The sequence below is a fragment of the Macrobrachium nipponense genome, chromosome 39, assembly GCF_015104395.2.
Source record: "Macrobrachium nipponense isolate FS-2020 chromosome 39, ASM1510439v2, whole genome shotgun sequence".
Lineage (NCBI taxonomy): Eukaryota > Metazoa > Arthropoda > Malacostraca > Decapoda > Palaemonidae > Macrobrachium > Macrobrachium nipponense.
Window position 1 is genome coordinate 8738557 of NC_061099.1, and position 19817 is coordinate 8758373.

Consider the following 19817-nt stretch of genomic DNA (forward strand, 5'->3'; position numbering starts at 1 on the left):
CGACATGGTAAGCCCTTGAAGTGTGGTCCATACTAGCCAGTTTTGATAGTTGATGAGCCACTTTCGCAGTGTATGGAAGGGGTAAAGCTGGGATGATAGTACTTGACCACGAAAAATTCGCAAAGTAAGCTCGTTGTTGTCTGATGGTGCTAACTCCACGGACCGTGTAGTTGGTTGTTGTTCCACTGCAGCCGTCTGCGGCGATGAACATCCGTGAAGAGGCCGTTGATCCGTCCGGGCATGCAACGTGAAATCCTTCCCTGTCATATCGTATCCACGATCCGTTGTTCAGCCTGTAAGCAAACTTATACTCGTCAAAGGGGTAAAGTTGTTTCAGACATCTTTCGCGTGTATGGGAGAGAGAGCCATTTAGCACTAGACCTAACTTGCATGAATCCCCTGATATATGGTGGAATTCAAAGGAGTCAGCTGTACATACTTTATTACCCATGGCATCTGGACAGTGAGTGAACCTCTAGGTCCCTGATAACCGTAAATGTTACCTTATTAGGGGAAATCAATACGTGTCCCATCAGATTAGATATTACAGGTAATGAGTTATTCGTCATGAAAGTTGGGAACGGTACAATTTTGTAAGATTGCCAGGCATCAGAAGAATCAAAAGGAATGGTAATCATGATCCTGTAATTCTCAACACTTACTGATATTAAGCTATAATAAAATTGTATCTTATGCGCCTCTAACAAAGGAACATAACCCAGTTTCTCTCGTCCGTTCTCTAAAGTTAATGTTAAATCTTTGATAGGCAGAACACCCTTTGATAGGCAGAACACCCTTCGTAGCTAGCGTGATAGCTTCCGCATAGTCTTTTGATTTTTCAATAAAATGTGAAATTTTTGTACGGATATGGTCTACCTTAGAACTGTAATACGCTAATGTTGCCAGCAAGTGTTGCATCTCCATCATCTGATTGATATTACTAGAATGTTCGTTCACCAAAGTCATAAGTTGATTAATTGATGATAATTGTTTACGAAGTTCGGAAAAAACTAAATCGTTTTCATGTTGCAAAAATTCAGTTCTCTTATTCTGATCATTAATTTTAAGACGATTTGAAATTCCTAAACCTAAACTTGCAACAGACTCGAAGACGTTGAGCGCAGCAAATATAAACGGGTTACGTCTTTCTAGGCTACTGTGCCTCACAGTCCACATAAGCAGATCACGAGCCAGACATTCTGCTTCAGCAGTTTTGTTTTGCAAGTCGAATGATAACATTTCTGCAACACTTAAGAGTCTGTGCTAGTGAAATCTCTGGATTAAAAGGAAAATGACATTGATGTAACTGATTCAATGATTTGGCAAATCGCGACAAGTCGCTTTTTAGGTTAATGACATCATCTTCTGGCAGGAAAATCGCTCGCAAATCAACTTCTAGAACTATATTGCTTGCTGTAATGAAAACGTCCTCTGTTCTTTCAATTATAGAGCCATGTGTAAAATGTATATTTTTTGTTTTAGCTCTCTTCCCACACGACAAGGATGTCTGAACGAACAGTACCACTCCGAACAATATAGCTTCATGTTGGAAACCTGCAATTAGTGAAATATATGTAATTACTCATCTTTGAATTATCTACTTTTATACAAAACAGAAAAAAATGTTTTCATACAAATATTATATATACATACTTTTATCATGCAAGTTTCATAGATACTTTTTATTAGTTATGTTTCATATATAGGCATACATAAATTTCTCTCTCTTTCTTTCTACCCGTTTTCTTAACTGCGAACATGAGCCAACGGTATTATTCTCACATCAGTAGGTTGGGATATATTTTGAACTTTAAATCTGTTGGCCGTTAATATTTCTAAAATGCTAAACAGGCCTTCAAACTTAGGTGTTAATTTGTAGTTCAATCCCTTGCGTACATATACTTGTATGTAGACTTGGTCGCCGACGGTATATGTTTTAGTTGGCTTAGCAATTTTATCATGATTTCTTTTCATTATGATTTGTGATTCTTCTAAATTCTTACAAAGTATATTATATCGGCTTACACTTGCTTCCATAACATCCCATAAGGGATTTGATAAATGGGTTGTAGGTGTAAATACATGGAAAGGTGTCCTAGCTGGGGTGCCGTACAGTGCCTCGTGCGGTGACATTTTGATAGATACATGATATGAATTGTTAAGAGTACTTAGAACCGCAGGTATGGCAATATCCCAGGGGTCCATTCCCTCTAGTGTAACTCATAATACGTTTAACACCTTCCTATTTACCCTCTCAACTAATCCATTAGACTCTTGGTGGTAGATCATGGTATTGATTTTCTTAATGCAAAGGAATTCACACAACGAGTTAAGGAAATGATTATTGAATTCTCCACCCGAGTCAGAGATTATCATGTGTGGAATTCCATGTTTACAAATGTAGCACTCGTAAAATTTCCTAGCGCATTCAATTGCGGTTTTAGTTTTTAGTGCTATCAATTCTGTATATCGAATCAAGGCATCTATTATCACTAAGAGGTGCTTATTTCCCCAGTTTGACTCGTAAAATCCTGTTAATAAATTTAAGTGTACTCTTTCAAAGGGTTGGTTGGGCACGGGATAGGTACCCAAGCTGACAGGTGTCTTAGTGTGCCCTTTGTTTTCCTGACAAGTGCGACAATTAGCTATGTGTTTTTTTTATATCTGTAAGCATCGTATGCCAATAAAATAATGATTTGGCTTTCTGTGACATGATAGAGAACCCTGGATGACCATGTAATGGATTGGAATGCAACCAGTTTAAGACGATTGGTATAAAAGAGACTGGAACCACTACCTGGTCGTTAGTCACCTGCGGGGTGTTGCGGGTTTTCCTTGTCACGGACCTACACAGAATATTATCCTTAATTATATAATTCTGCTGTGTATACTTCACATATTCCTTTTCCTTAGGATTCCCGTTCAAAGCATCTATTATTTTCTTTAACTACTGATCTTTTCTTTGTTCAGTCTGTACTAGTTCAGTGCTCCAACCCGGATCTTCCTGTTCAGATACAGTTTTAACAATAGGCACGGATGTTGATATATCTACTAGTTCAGCTAATGGCTTCGTACAAGATGGCGCAGGGTTGCGTGATAATGCGTCAGCAATGATATTTGCTTTCCCAGGTAGATATCCTATCCTTGCACCAAAGTCTTGAATGATCATATGCCACCTAGTTTTTTTGGGACTGTGACTAAAGCCTTTAAAGAAGTCGGTGAGGGGCTTATGGTCAGTGAGAACCTTGACGGGATAGCCATATATTATGAACTTGAAATGCAATAGTGAGTTAACAATAGCTAGCCCTTCCTTATCTATTACTGCATATTTACTTTCAGAAGGTCTCAGTTTACGTGAATAAAAAGCTATAGGGAAGAACTGTTTGTCATATTACTGAAGCAGTACCCCTCCTACCCCTTGGTCTGAGGCGTCAGTTGCAATAAAGAATTCCTTACTGAAGTCAGGAAATTTTAAGATAGGTGAACTGCATAATTCCTCTTTCAAGGCATTGAATGCCTGTTGATGCTTTTCAGACCATATAAAATCTACGCCCTTTTGCATAAGATCGGTTAGAGGAGCGGCTATAATTGAGTAATTGCGTATAAAACGGCGGTAATACCCACTACAGCCTAAAAATTGCTGTATCCCCTTGACATTAATAGGTATCGGAAAGTTATGAATAGCCGACACCTTATCATGGACTACCTTAAGACCTTGACTAGAAACCGTAAAACCTAAATAGACTAGTTCTGTTTTGAAAAATTCACACTTCGTTATCTTTACTCTTAAATTATGCTGCCTTAGTCTCTGTAGCACTAGCTCTAGTTTACGTAAATATTCTTCTAAGGTATTAAAAAGATTACAAGGTCGTCCATATAGGCATGTAGGGTATCCCCTAACAAGTCTCCGAACACTATATTAATCATTCTGGTGAATGTAATTAGGGCGCAACATAAACCTAAAGGCATACGTAAAAGTTCATAATGTCCCCTGGCTGTGGTGAAGGCGGTGTATGGGATACTCTCTTTTTCTAAAGGTATCTGGTGAAAGCCTTTAAGTAAGTCCAAACTGGTGAAATATTTGTTCTGTCCTAACAAGGATAAAATATCGTTCGTACATGGCACTGGGAATCGATCGGGAATCGTTTCCTCATTTAAGTGACGGAAATCTGCGCAGATATGCCAGGTTCGATCTTTTTTCGGTACAACGATTAAGGGGAAATTATACGGGCTGTTCGATTTCCTAATGACTCCTTCTTCTAACATTTTACCTACTTCATCATTGATCTCATTCTGGAATTTCATAGGGAGTCGGTACAAAGGTACATAGATGACTTTATGCTTGTCTTTTAACCGTATTTGGTGTTCAATGACATCCGTTTTTCCCAAGGATCACTCGGTAGTGGAGAAAACATCATGATAATTAGTTAAAAGATCAAAAAATTTCTGCTGAATCTCCTCTTCTTGAATGTCTTTATTGATTTTACTTTTAATAGATTGTAAGAGGGATTCATCCACAACTGATTGAGTGTGATTAATTTCAGCAACGGTAAGAATGCGATATTTATAAACTTCCACATCCACAATGTGTTGATTTTTGTGGATCACTAAAGTGGTATTCAAATGATTGCAGACTTCAATGTTAACTTGTTGCTGAGAATCAACAGTGTATAGTGCTTGAGTTATGGACAATCCGTTAATTTTCAGAGTGTCGGAAAGGATTAACATTTCAGATCCCGGCAAAGTCTTCTTTACACGCACTAATATATTCGAAGGTACGTTCGGCTCGAGAGTTTACGCACAAGCTGCTATTATGGGTGTGCGAGAATTCTGTTGAGTCGCTTGAACAATGTCATGATTCATGAGACAAGTGATTGGTTCCTCAATGTATGTTACTGTTTGATTGGTTGTGTCTTTTTTGTCCAAAACTGATTTTAAGGTGTTAGAAGACTTATAGAATTTTCGTTTGATATACACGCCGTGTTTGGCAGGGGCTAAGGTAATGTTTTGAATGCCCATAGACGGGTATCCTATAATTACAGCTGGATACATATCAATGTTTTGTACAACGATAAAGGTATCGGTAAACATGCGCTTAACTACCTTGTACTGAATATGAGTTACTCCTACTACACTTAATTCATTATTTCCAATACCCAAGAGCCTCACTCCGGACTTCTCGACTGGGACAGGTGATGAGTCCGCAGATCCATGATATTACGTGGACTACCGGAATAAAAAAACAGTGTGAAGGGTCGGTGCTCTAAATTTACGGCATGCAATGTAGGACGTAATTCATCTTTACTGATGATAGCATGTATATGTTGGAAGTCTACGGGGACCTGCACTGATTTTTTTTATTCGTTCGTGTGGTTCATAGGAAAATTCTGTCTCGCATTGATCTTGTAGATGATTAAATTTGTTATTTTATTCAAAAGATGTTGATACGAATGACCCAACATCATTCTCTCCCCCGCTGGAGTTAATTACGTGGTATTTGCTCTGCTTTGCACACTCGGAAAATTTGACTGACTCTGTGAGTTTTGGTTAGACGGCCCCGGAACAGAATTCCCTGAAGCACGATTTGTTTGTTTGTGATTTTGAACAGCGTTACTGTTTGCCTGTTTCTTCTTATAGTAATGAGGATTCTTCTTCTTATTATCATTGGCAACGGTTTGCGTGTTTTTGGCATTCTGTTGTTGGTTACGTGAGAAGCAACGATTGTAAGAATGACTGGAGCTGTTATGAATTGAGCAATAACACATTCGGCAGTCTGCAATCATATGCCCTGTACGCTTACAATTGAAACAAGTTACCCCTGCTGCGTTATTATTGACTATATTTACTTGCTGTGGTTTACTTTCATTCTTTGCAAAAACTTGAGTAAGCAAGGGGTCCAGATCAGTGCACTTAGACATATGTTTCTTGATTTGTTTATATATGTCTAGTTCCGTACTGTCGGGCGCTAGCTTCTTGTCAAAGCATCGTACCAAAGCTTCGGGCAACATAACTGTTATGCAGGTTAAATATGTGAGCCTGATAAAATCTTTCACTGCTATATTCCTTCCCGTAACCCAATTGGAATTACGCAAACTATCCTGATATTCATTCAGCCAGTCAGCGATTAGTGCCGCCCTCTCTACAACGTTAAGCTGAGTCATAGAGGCCAGATTAAGGATGTTCCTCAAAGCTAAAACTACGTCCAAGGCTTATTCACCGCCATATATGGCACGTAATCTAATTTTAAATTCATCCCATGTATCCGCCTCTTGGAAAGAGACACCCCTCGGGTTCGAACCTGCATCTCCTTTAGCAAAGTCAATGAAACTTTTAGCTTCCTGTAATTGTACAGATGGATCAGTGATGCATTTTGCTTTTAAATGAGCATCTACTGACGAGATCCACGATTCGACACTTTGAGGCAAGAACCCGTTGACCCGGCCTTGAAAGGGAGCAATTGCAGACCTTGCACTTACCAAAGTAACAAAAGGGTTTTGGTTGCTCGGTTTAGGAGTACTAGTTGCAGTGGTGGCCATTGAGGCTTTTGCTTTTTTCTTATCACTTCGATTCCTAGCGATCCTATCGAAATATCTATATGAATACACTCGTCCACTGCGTAAACGCATATGCAATATAAGATAAGAAAAATGTGTTACAGATAATAACAGAGTCCCCCAAAATGATAAGATTAAAAACAGATAATATGATAAAGATATTTCCAGAGAACTTCTGGAAGAAAAAAAAAATTAGCAACAAAGATAAAAAAGGCCTGCAGGGCGAGCATCCGTAGTTGAAGATAGATTCCTGCAATTAAGGAAGATTAAGAATAACGTATAACTCACCCCCAGGAATAATGGACGATTGATCTTGTGTATGGAGAACATTCAAGTCACACACCAAAATGAATAAAGAATTGCACTTAGCTGCGATACTTAAGAGGAAGATCGTAGTGTTTTGATGACGTCACGGCCTCGCTTTTTCCCGTCCTGCTCCGCGGTTGACCAATATCTCAACTCGCCTTCTGATCATGCGTTGTTTGTTTGTTGAATGATTTGGTTCCTGTTGCCGCAGACACGTCCAGTTTGTTTCTTGAAGATGTGTGATGAAAGACGTTCACTAAACGATGCTATAGCCTCTTGAATGCATCTCGATGCAGTACATTTCTTAGTGTTCGTAGGATGTTTATGTCGCCTCCAAGTTGCTTGAAGATCCTCTTTCCTCTGTTGACTTCTGATATATTACATTTTCTATGATTCGTTAAGCTTCGGTTGACGTAGAGACGTCGTGCTGCCACCAGTATATATGGATACGCCTATGTATAGAAAGGCGTCCCGTTGGATGTTATAACCTGCGATGTTATACGCAAGTATCTGTTTGTCTACTTCCCATTCTCGTCAGAGTGACATCGATGCAGAGAGAGTTTCTAAGTTTCGTTAGTATCTTCTTTGAGTATAGAGGTGAAGACTTCAAACTCATGATTGTCAAACTTGACATATATTTGTGAAACTACATCTCTTGAGTAGAGAAAAAGTGGTTCAGAGAACTTGTCTCGATGATTGGAAGTAGAGATCTCAGTTACAAAGTATTCACAAAAGATAGGAGAGCAAAGCTTAGCTCAGTATACATAACATACAGACAGATGAACATGTGACTAGGAAGTCACATAGTTGTCTCTGTTGGTTATAGGTCAACATGTTCTCAGGCTAAGGCACTGTGACCTGTTTTACAAGACAATGCTTTTGATTACTACAGGCAAATGCAAACCAGGGCGTCACTGATGCAATACGTCCAGCCTAGCTTGCGTCTTATCACACTCCTTGTTCTCGCCAGTGACCCCTTGGGTCATGGGCTTATTTACATATATGGAATATATATGTATATTAAATGTGATCATTACAGATATACTTTTATTTACCTAAAACTTACATATAGCGTAACTATCTAAAGCCCGGGACGCAGTGTTACCATACGCAAACACCACAGGTGGGTGGACAGATGGAAAAAAAACAGAGTATAGTAAGTATCATTTCAAAAAATGTGCTTTGTGTGGATATGAGTTGGGAGACTAGTATCATTTTTTTTAAATTGTCCTTTGTATAGATTTGAGTTGGGAGACTAGTATCATTAAAAAAAAGGAAAAAAAAACAGATTGTACACTTGGCAACAATGAAACAGCGACCTCTTCCAAAATTATTCGTGTGATATGGACAAAAATCTGGCAACTTTACTACTGCGTCCCATGTTTCAGTGATGTTATTGTTTCATCTCTCTCTCTCTCTCTCTCTCTCACACACACACAAAATAGGTAAATTAAACAAATAGGATAGATGATTATTCATTCTAATTATGAGTGCAAATATTGAACCAAAAATTTACTTATTGCACCTCTTACAACCTTTTAAAAATTAAGGTCTCGTCTCTGTAAACTTAAATAATCTTCTCTCTCTCTCTCTGTAATTGACATGATCTCCCTTTTTATCTATTACTTTCCCCAATCGCCTTGGCACAGATCCGACTAGACTTCCAAAAATGTCTTCATAGCGTGTAGGCCTACATAATTCCCATACCAATTTAGCATGCTTGATCAAACCAATTTTATTCTTGGCCTTACTTGCATCCCAGTGGCTAACCATTTTTGACCATAGATTTTCTAATTGATTTAAATCTGGCGATTTAGCAGGCCATTTAATTCTTATAATTTCAGGATGATTATTTAACCAATTCTCTTATTAATCTTGAATTATGGATGGGGCAGTTATCCATAACAAGATATATAGGTTCCGGTTCTGGGAGCAGCTGCGCTATTCAGTCTTTCTTGTATTTCAATAAGTTCCCCTGGCCCACTACCTGCCATCCAACCCCAAAGTGCTACTGCTGTTCTCCCCACTTCGTCTTGTTGGCTGAATGTTTTCTCGGTCATATCTGTTAGATAAGAACAACACAAATAAGTAATTATATATAAAACCAAGTTAGGCCTATAGATAATTATTGCTACTTTGATTAGGCCTAGCTTTGTGTAGATATATATAACCAAGTTAGGCCTATACATAATTATAGCTACTTTGAATAGGCTCAACTTTTTACACACACACACACACACACACACACATATATGTATATATATATATATATATATATATATATATATATATATATATATATATATATATATATATATATATATATATCATATATATATATATATATATATATATATATATATATATATATATATATAAAGTTAGGTAATCAAAGTAGTAATAATCATATATAGGGCTGGTCATATATATATATATATATATATATATATATATATATCTAAGGTAGGCCTAATCAAAGGAGCACTAATTATATGTAAGCCTAACTTGGTTTATATGTATATTTTCCCTCGTGGCATATATCTTTATTTATGGATTTTATCACGTTCCTAACTTTCATGATTCAGTTATATATACATATATATATATATATATATATATATATATATGTATATGTATATATATATATATATATATATATATATATATATATATATATATTTACACACACATCTACATGTGTGTGAGTATTATCCCAGAGGTTATGTCTATTTTCATGATGCAGTATTATAAAAAAAAAAATTTGTAATACATATATGATCAAAATGATCCAACATTATGTCTTACCTAGCGTTGCGTTGGCGCCAACACTGAAGACTGCCTTGTTCATCTGAGGAGAAGGTTTTTTCGTCAATGAAGATGACCTTTTTCCAGAATTCATCACCCAAAGGATACTATTATTCCAATGCAAATGAGTCTTTCTTGGTGGTGACTTTCTGTCATAACGGGTTTCTTGGCTGGTTTGAATTGGTGAATATCAGCTTCATGCAATCTTCTTTGGTTCGAAACTTGAAGACCCACTTCCCTCTTTATTACTGTTGTATTAGATAATGGATGACAACGAGCGAAATCTACTATCAAGCCATCTTGCTCCTTGCTAGCGTGACGCGATCGCCCTGGTCGCACTCTCTTTGGTTCACATTACCACAATCATTTTCCCCTCACTTGTCCATCGATAAACAAATGTTTTGTGAATGTTCAGTTGTCGAGCTATATACGCTTTCGGGACGTAGCTTTGTGTATATTTATGATAGAATTACACAATGCTAGAGAATATTGTGTTCGTTTACTATGAGCCATAAAAACTGTAAAAGAGTAGACGTAATCTCGGGTCGACAGATGATTGGGTTGCTATTCTTGCATCCTATTTTCTTTGTTGATGTAACAAGTGCACAGTCAATCAAGGTAAAAACTATGACAACAATGAATGTTTTTTATTTGGAATAGTAGACTATAAAAAAAATATATGAAAATTATGCATCAAAAATTATTGAAATCCATCGATAATTAAAAAAAAAAAGCTTATAAGAGTGAAATATAAAATTTATGAAGTGCCTTTTAATTTACGATAGTTTCTAATTTGTTCACCTTCCTAACCGAACAAAAAATTTCATAATGTTTCATATTTTTTCTCGATTTTCTGTATGTATATAGAAAGAATTTTTGGTGAAAGAACAATAAATCAACATGTATATGCTTAATAAAGATACTGCAAAGAGAAAATTGGAAATACTTATAGCATGTAATGAAAAATAATTAACAGCTTCTTGAGCGAAACTTTTCGGACGAGGTCGTGTTTTCATTGTTGCCGAGCGTACTTTGTGTAGATATGAGTTGGGAAACTAGTATCATTTTAAACATTTATGATATGGCTTCTCAGAAAATAAATTCTAAAAAAAAATCTTAAAATGGAACGATAAAATACAGCAAATTATCAAAGAAAATAGCAATATAACATTCTGAAAAATATTCAAGGAAGTGACATGCTCATTTTCAAGAAATTTTATTTGGCAAAGTATACAAAAGGACAAAGTTTACAATCCACTTTCATGGCCTTAATTCTACTGGTTCTAATAAATCAAATCAAATATTGGTGAATCACTTTTATATACTTCGACTTCCAGGCAGTGAAGTATATGAATTTGAACAAATTAACATCATTGGAACAATAACAACTCAATGTCAAAGGCACCTAAATATATCTAATTAGTAAAAAATAAACAATAAAACCAATAAGATTTCCAAGTAGAATTCCATAATGAACGCAATCTAAGTTTTATTACATTAATCAGTTTCACTTTGCCACCTCATTCATAAATAATGCTGCTACAGAAATGTATATCATTCAACACTGATGATAACTACCGCTTATAATCTCCTGACTTTAACGCCACACAGGCAAGTAATGTTTTCTAGATTTTTGGAGAGAAAAAGCAATAGTTCATATCAGATACCAATCACAATACAAAAGACATGAAAGATATTCAAAAACATGAGGTAGTGTATGAAGGCAAATGTCTATATAGTTGGGCTATTTCTGCAGTTATTGTTATCTAAACATTTTCAGTCTGGTTTTGTCACCATTAGTACTATTGTTAGTGTGGTGGCTGTGATGAATATTTTCTCTCTGTTTGTTTATATCTGTGCTAATTCTCTTCAAATTGCAATAAATGTAGTTTTTATCAGCATTTAATATGTTAATTGCCATTCGTTTCTTACAAAGTAAAACAACAGTTTTACTCTCAACTATGATTTCTATGGCAACTTAAAAGGAAAAATAAGGAGAGTGATACGAGTGTGTATGAGATATGTTTTGTAAATAAATCCAACCAAGTCAAGCATAAGCCTTTCAACTTTTCAGGCCCCTTTAGGCCCAAACTGGTACTTTCACAAACGAATTCTCCATCTGCCATCTGTGTAAATGTGTACATAAAGCTCACTGAATAACACTAGAACGCAACAAACATGAAAATAAAATTGGTTATTTATGTGGGATTGGCATACCCATATTTGTTCTCACGTTTGCTATCTGAACATTGCCCCAACTTACATTATTTACAAAATTCTCATGTGCATCTTTCCCTCCATTAAGACAGAATGTTGACAACTCTAATCCACCACTTTCTCAGCTTAAGCAACCCTTTCGTGCTTATCTAGATTACTGACAGTTTTTTTTTTTTATCTTTAAATGTTGTCTATGGTGACCTGTTTTATATTCAACACCACTCATTTTCATTATGATCATGAGGTATGCAGAATGGTAGCCTGAGTTAGGCTGGTCACCGACTTCTCTCCTTGTTTTATTTCTATCTTCCTAGAATTCTTAGATAGGCTAGAACACATTAGCTTGACAACAATACTGAAATAAAATTTAGAATGATAATTGAATGACTAAATATATACATCACGCCCTTTGAATATCTCTTTCCTGCACGTAATGGATGGCCCATTAAACCATAATTTGTGGTAGGTAAGGCTGAAGTAAACAGAATGTCTGGCACTCAAAGATTAAGGAATAATAACACGTCCCTTTTACAGGTTACAGAGCTGGATTCTGTTCTGATCACGTTCTGGCACATAATGTACTACTTTCTTCCTTAAGTGACCAAATCATTACAAAAACAATAATTTTTCATATACTCGTCAGTTATACAATGACTCTGATTATCGTAGCTGTTGATGCGTAAAATATCTGCTGATAGCTCAAATTTTCCTTCATAGAGTCTGAATGAGGCTTCCATCTCTGCTTCGCCTGAAAACAAAACAAAATGTTAAATACTAATCCAAGACAACGAAAAAAAAAATCAAGAAACCCCAGTTTAACATGGGCGAGAAAGATAGTTGTAGTTATTTCTACTTTAAATTCAAATTTTTAAAAATTACACAAAAGAATAATGTGAACCTACTTGGTTCAGTGATGAATGTGACAACATACGATGTCGCCAGGGTATCTCGTTGTTTGGGTAACGTTTCGTTTCTAGGGTACCCTAACTGACCACTAACGATCTGGAAAGGACAGAAGTATACCTGTAACTGCAAAGTATGTAATTTGTTGAATGCATTTTGGCATAAATTCAGGCTATCAAAATCTACATACTACTGTTAATGTTACCACTTTAATCAACTCCTGCTTATAACACTGAACAAAACAATAATACTAATATATAAGGCATATATTATGTGAGACATGCATCCCCTATCTAAATCTGCAAACACTGAACCAAGAATAGTGGTACTTGTCTATTATTATTATTATTATTATTATTATTATTATTATTATTATTATTATTATTATTATTATTATTATTATTATTATTATTATTTTGTAACCTAACCTGATCACTCAGCAAACATCTCGTATGTCAGTGAACCCAAATACATAAAGCAAAATAAATGCTAAGGTCAGATATATCTAAGAGATGAGATGCATATGACGGGAACAAAATAAAGAATGAAGAAAACTTACATTTCATCACCTAAAGTTAACTCCCTTTACAATTAGTATACAGCATCTGCCCATGACAAATTGACGGCAATATTCCTCACTGGTAAAAAAGTAAATATCTCGTCATTGGAAACCCAGGCACTGCATGACCCATCATCTTTGAAGGCTTTCAAATAATTCTAAGGTTACAGAAAGGAAAAAAATTATCTGCTGCACACAAATAGCATTGTTTTGTTTTGTTTTTTTCATCTTAGTACTCACTAATGAAAAACTAATTCTTTGATAAAAGAAAATAATCATAAGTCCAGATACAGCAACATGTTTACTATACAGAAGCACACTATCATACAAATTCTTATGTGGGACATAATGTATCGTAGTAATGTACCATATGGCTTTCATTCTAAGATGACAATACAGTGGTACCTCGAGATATGAAAGGCTCAACTTACGAAAAACTCGAGATACGAAAGCAAATACGAAAAATTTAATGGCTCTACATACGAAAAGTTTTCAAGATACAAAAGGTTTCTGTAAAGTCTGAGATTCGCCCTAACCACCAATAACAATTTTGAAACTCGCACGCCGCCAACTGAGTAGACTCGCCACCATCCTCCTGCCCTCCCATTGGTTCCTGATGCTAGTCACCACCATGAGATCCTTCTCTCCTATTGGTCAGCATCCCTCCCATGATGCCTCGGCCACTCGGTAGCAGCATCGTTATTGTACGCATGCGGTATTCGTTCGGTCTAACAGTTTCGTTTAGTAACATAAATTTGTTAGTGATTTCGTTGCAGTATACGTACTTTATCGTGTTGTGTGAAAACTTTATTCTACTTATACATAAATTACGTACAGTATATACGTTGTCATGGGTCCCAAGAAAGTTGAAATTCACGGAAAGAAGCGAATACTCTCTTTGGAGACAAAGATGGAGATTATCAAGAAGTATGAAGCTGGTATGCGTTTGAGTGTGATCGCCAAAGAGTACGGCCGAAATCCGTCGACAATAGGCACCATCCTTAAGCAGAAGGATGTCATCAAAGCAGCTACACCTTCCAAGGGCATCACTATTTTGTCCAGCAAGAGGACCCACGTGCACGATGAGATGGAACGGCTGCTTCTTGTCTGGATAAAAGACAAAGAAATCGCTGGCGATACGATAACGGAGATGGCAATCTCCCACAAGGCCAGCGCTATTTTCGGCGATTTGATTGCCCAGGCGGAAGACGATGGAGGGGAAGGGACTTCAACGCCAACCCCAGAGTTCAAGGCTTCGCATGGATGGTTCGAGAAATTTCGTAAACGGACTGGCATCCATTCAGTGGTGCGCCATGGGGAGGCTGCCAGCTCGGACACGAAAGCAGCCGAAGCCTTTAAAAAGACCTTCGACGAGATGATGACCAAGGAAGGCTACAGTTCTCAGCAAGTCTTTAACTGTGATGAGACTGGCCTTTTTTGGAAAAAAATGCCTTATCAGACGTACATCACGGAGGAAGAGAAGAAGCTACCCGGGCATAAGCCTATGAAAGAAAGGCTTATGCTCGCACTTTGTTCCAACGCCAGTGGGGATTGCAAGGTGAAGCCCCTACTGGTGTATCATTCCGAGACTCCTCGCGCCTTCAAGGCCCACAAAGTGCTTAAGGAGAAGCTTCCAGTGATGTGGAGGGCTAATGCAAAAGCCTGGGTAACGAGGCTTTTGTTCACCGAGTGGGTAAATCTGTGTTTCGGCCCGACAGTGAAGAAATTCTTGGAAGAGAAGCGCCTCCCCCTGAAATGTCTGCTGGTGTTGGACAATGCCCCTCCCCACCCTCCTGGCCTCGAGGAAGATATCCTAGCATAGTATTCTTTCATCAAGATTCTTTATCTTCCGCCTAATACCACCCATCTCCTCCAGCCCATGGACCAGCAAGTGATATCGAACTTTAAGAAGCTGTACACAAAACATCTTTTCAAGAGATGTTTCGACATCACCGATACCACAAACCTTACCTTGCGTGAATTTTGGAAGGAGCATTTCGACATCGTCATATGCATCCAACTCATTGACCAAGCTTGGTAGGAGGTTTCGAGGCGAACCTTTAATTCCTCGTGGAGGAAACTCTGGCCTGATGCTGTATCCGCCCGAGACTTCGAGGGATTCGACGTGGGCGAAGCTGGTGCTGCAGATTCAGAAACAGTTGACGATCCTGAAACTGTTCTGCAACCAGATCTTGACGAGATCGTTGCACTCGGCAAGTTCATGGGGCTGGTCGTCGACGAGGACGACATCAACGACCTTCTCGAGGAGCACCTAGAGGAGCTTACGACGGATGACCTGAAGGAGTTGGAGGCCACGCAACATAACGTCGCTCAAGAGGAGTTCTCTAGCAGCGGCGAGGAGGAGGAGGGCGACCCTATGACAACGGCAGAAATTAAGGATGTTCTAGCCGCTTTTCATAAAGTGCAATCGTTTATAGAAAAAAGACACCCCGAAAAGGCTCACACAGGTCGTATGCTTGCGCAGTTTGATGACGTTTGCCTGAGTCGTTTCAGGAACATTGTGAAAAGTAGGCAGAACCAATCTTCCTTGGATAGTTATTTTTTAAAGAGGCCTTTAGCATTAGTAGGAGTAAGCAAAAAGGAAGAACCAAGTGATAAAAAACAGAAAGTTGAAAGTGGTGATGAAGTTGAAATTTTGTAAAAGAAATAAAAAAAAAAAAAAAAAAACTTGCATAAAGTATAAAAAAGTAAAAAAAAAAAATTTAAAAATAAAAAAAAGAATTTTTTTTTTTTTAATTTTAGTTTTTTGTAAAGTTAAGTGTTACAGTTTTGTTAATGTGTTTTGTAAATTTTAGTCTAGTTTTCCTTACATTTTTTTATGTGTTTCGTAAAGTTAAGTGTATGTACGTACGTATCTGCCGTTTGTCCTCCTCCTCTGCCGCCACTTTCGGAGATAGCCTCACTCGAAAGGTAAGCTTCCACATTTTACTACATATGTACAGTATTTCTTGTAAACCATGTACACTAATACACTTTATTTACAGGTAATTAGCATTACGTTATTAAGTTAGGTATTGAATGGTCCAATTTGTTGTAGTATTTCATTGTTTATAGGTCAATTTAGCTTTATTATGAAATTTACTGGGGTGTTTTTGAAGGGCTTGGAACGGATTAGCCATTTTACATGTAAAATGTGGTCCAAGATACGAAAACCTCATGATACGAAGGGCGCCTCGGAACAGATTAATTTCGTATCTTGAGGTACCACTGTACTAGGATTTCATTTCTGTAACTGAGAGGCTATATAAAGAGATAAATAAGGATAAATAATAAGAAATAACATTTTAATTTCAATTAAATCCCTTCAGTATATTCATCAGTGCCATATGCAGCCTATTTTTCTATAAAAAAGAATTATCACTACTTTCTAGATAAATCTTTAGTGCATAACATCATTTATCCAATCATTCCAAATAGATCCTTGCCATCTTCCATAAGCTTTTGCATTTCATAATACCTTGTTGAATGCTTCCTTCTCATTCTATTAAGTGACGTTTATCCTGACCTTTTTACTCATCTTTCACTATGCATCCTATATATACATTTATAGACTTGAGGGTCCTTTACTTTTGGCATATTTCAATATTTATTGCTTCCCCTCCAGCAATCAAGTTCTGCTTTTACTTTCACAGCCTGGTGGTACTCTTCATTCTGTTCTAAAAAGTATATTTCATTATACCGTTTAAATATTTCTGACAAATTTCTTGGGCAGCGAAGCATATCTTCAACAAGGTGATAATCTTACCCGCTTTAATTTCAGTTGGGCACAGTCTGGGAATGACCTAAGTTTAGCGTTGAGTACATCAACTGCTTTGTTTGCTGCTTCCTGTACCTTTGGGTCACTCGTATCGACCTCTTTTGTATGTATGCAAGCACAAAACTTATCCGGTATGCCTGCTTCTGCACATGTCCTGTTCTCAGACACTTCCAGAAACAAACTCTGTCCGTGGTTCGCCAAAGGTGAGCGGTAAGACCTGTTGGGAAGAGTACTGATGAAAATTACTGAATGATTCTAATCTTCATGATGGTACGGTATAATCAACACTGATGACTGCTTTTTAAGGATGACTCAGAACATTTTCTTCAATTGAGTGCCACTGCTTCTATTCCAACCTTTCAATGCATACAAACTTGTTAGTAGTAAGGCACACAAAAAATCACGAGGGTTCCAGATCACTACACAGTGTAACAATAATAACAAAAGGTCTAAGATCACTAACAACATATACTAGAACCAATTTTTCTACAAATATATTTTCATAAACTTAGATTTTCTATGTTAAGAGTCAAGTGTCAATGATTTTTGTTACCAAAAAAATTCTTACCTTTCTATTGGACTGATGTAAGCCTTGTTGACGATATCGTGAAGAGTTGCATGAAGGTCAAATGATGACGTCAGTCTCTTTGTATTAGTCTTCAGGTTCCTCATGGCTTCGGGATACTTGTCCCCAAACCATTCCGGGAATCCAAACATGACAAATGGCAGTCTCAGTTCTAACATACCTGCGTATGTGCTTGTGATCTTCCCAAATCTAACTCCATGGTCGCTTATGAAAAGCAGCACCGTGTGATTCAGGTAGCCTCTATCACTAAGCTTCTCTAGATAGTCACGAGTAGGGATGTCTGCCATTGAGTTCTCTTGTACAGATCCATGTGTAACTGAGGCCGACCAGTAATACCCAAAATAAGGAATATCCTTCAAGGACTCAGCAATCTCTAAGGAATAATCTTGGATTACGGAAATACTTGACCGACCCCCCTGGCAATAATTAGCACCCTGTCTCTTTCCATAAGTACTTCCAATCAGTTTTTCTGAGGCATAAAAGTAATGTCTGTTGTAGTAGTCAGTTGGCAGTTTACAAAACCCATGTTTTCTGTAATGGAAGCTTCCCATCCAGGGGCCATCTTCCCCAAAAGCAGTAGGATACCCAATGGCAGAGAAGTTCTTCCATATCAGCGGGCAGTCATCGAATCTGGTTTTACTCTCCTTGGGTGTGCAGCTCGACTGCACTTCTTCATAATACATTCCTATTAAGATTCCCGAGAGGTTTACATCGGTATTCATGGCAATTTTGTTGAAGCCTTCCATTTCAATCAAGCGGAGTTTGTTTTTCACAAAGTCGTAAGTTGCGGGCATGTGCCGCTGGAGGTTGGCTCGAGAAACAGAGTCTAAACCCATCAAAATCACGCTAAGATCTTCATTCTGGCGCCTGTGGTTCTTAGCCTTTAATGAAAAAAGGGAAATGTAAATATATATACAGTGATTCCCCACATTCGCGTGGGATGTGTACCAGACCTCCCAGCGAATAGTTAGAACCCATGAATAGTTAGAACCAGCGAATAGCTAGAACCCACAAATAGTTGGAACTCCCAAAAAACTCTTAAAATGACCCATTTCTTAGTTAAATCTTGAGAAAAAATGACTAAAAATTTGTATACCTAGTTTTTTAATAGTTTTATCACAAAAAATGCATTTTATGATGAAATTGATAACAAAAAACAGGAATTTGTGGATATTTCTCATAGAAAAATACCACAAATAGGCAATTTCAAGTGAATAATGGGGGGATATGTTCCAGAGAGAAATCCGTGACTGCCTGAGTCCGCAAATCCAGAGCACGTAAATATGGGGGTCCACTGTATCTCAAGTACAAAAGACCCATGAAAACACTCTGGTGTAAATCTAAGGACTATATTTCGGTGGACTCACTTCCACCCTTATCAAGCAGTTATATATTATATATAGTTAAATTAAGGAATATACAGTATATAAGAAAAAGTAAATAGCTTCTCATTGGGGGAATAAGAACTATAACAAAACACTGATAACATTATTGAGCAGGAGAAGACTAGAGAAATATAAAAGATATTTTTAACAATTAACAGCATAGATTGTGACATAACATGACTCGGGTAGCTGGGAATGCAATGATGAACAAAATCCAGCATTTGGCAAACACAGTCACTCCCAAATAAAGTAACTAAACAGTATTGAAGTTCTCTGCAAACAGAATTTGCAGATTCACCTAAAAAAAAAAACCATAATATTAATTCAAACCTAACCTGCTAACAAAAACTTTTGGGTAAAACTTGAAACAAATACCACAGCCTGTATCTCTGTTAACACTGCATTACGGGCAAAACATCACAGAAGGAAACTCTTTAAAAGATCTTAATATTAATTTTAAAACTCAATTTCTAGCCAAACCTTTTGCTTTATCTGGTAAAACCAGTCAAAATAAACCCTATCTGGGAACAGTACAACTGCACTATCCCTCCTTCCCCATACAGGAGTATTGCCGTCAGTGTGTAAGTGATTACATAATAAAAATATGGAATGTTATTCCATATATATAAAAAACTAAAACTAAAGAGGTCAACCAGATTGCTTGCAGGAATGTGATCAGACCAGAGACGCTAAGATGACATATACAATAAAGTAGGCTAAGGTG

The 19817-nt window shown here is 37.3% G+C and overlaps 1 protein-coding gene across 3 annotated transcripts in view; it reads right to left on the reverse strand.

The window, feature by feature from the left end:
• Positions 1-10865: 10865 nt before the first annotated feature.
• LOC135210099 (uncharacterized) overlaps positions 10866-19817 on the reverse strand; it is a 29857-nt gene continuing 20905 nt past the window's right edge. Inside the window, exons 6-9 of one of the 3 annotated variants that reach the window (XM_064242905.1) lie at positions 17691-18589; positions 17111-17339; positions 12785-12884; positions 10866-12630 (exon numbers count right to left, since the gene is read on the reverse strand). In XM_064242905.1, coding sequence (XP_064098975.1) covers positions 12476-12630; positions 12785-12884; positions 17111-17339; positions 17691-18589 — 1383 coding nt within the window. In that variant the 3' untranslated portion in view covers positions 10866-12475. Of the gene's footprint in view, positions 12631-12784; positions 12885-13344; positions 13503-17110; positions 17355-17690; positions 18590-19817 lie in introns of those variants that run through there. The other 2 variants (XM_064242904.1, XM_064242906.1) reach the window with 2 other exon arrangements.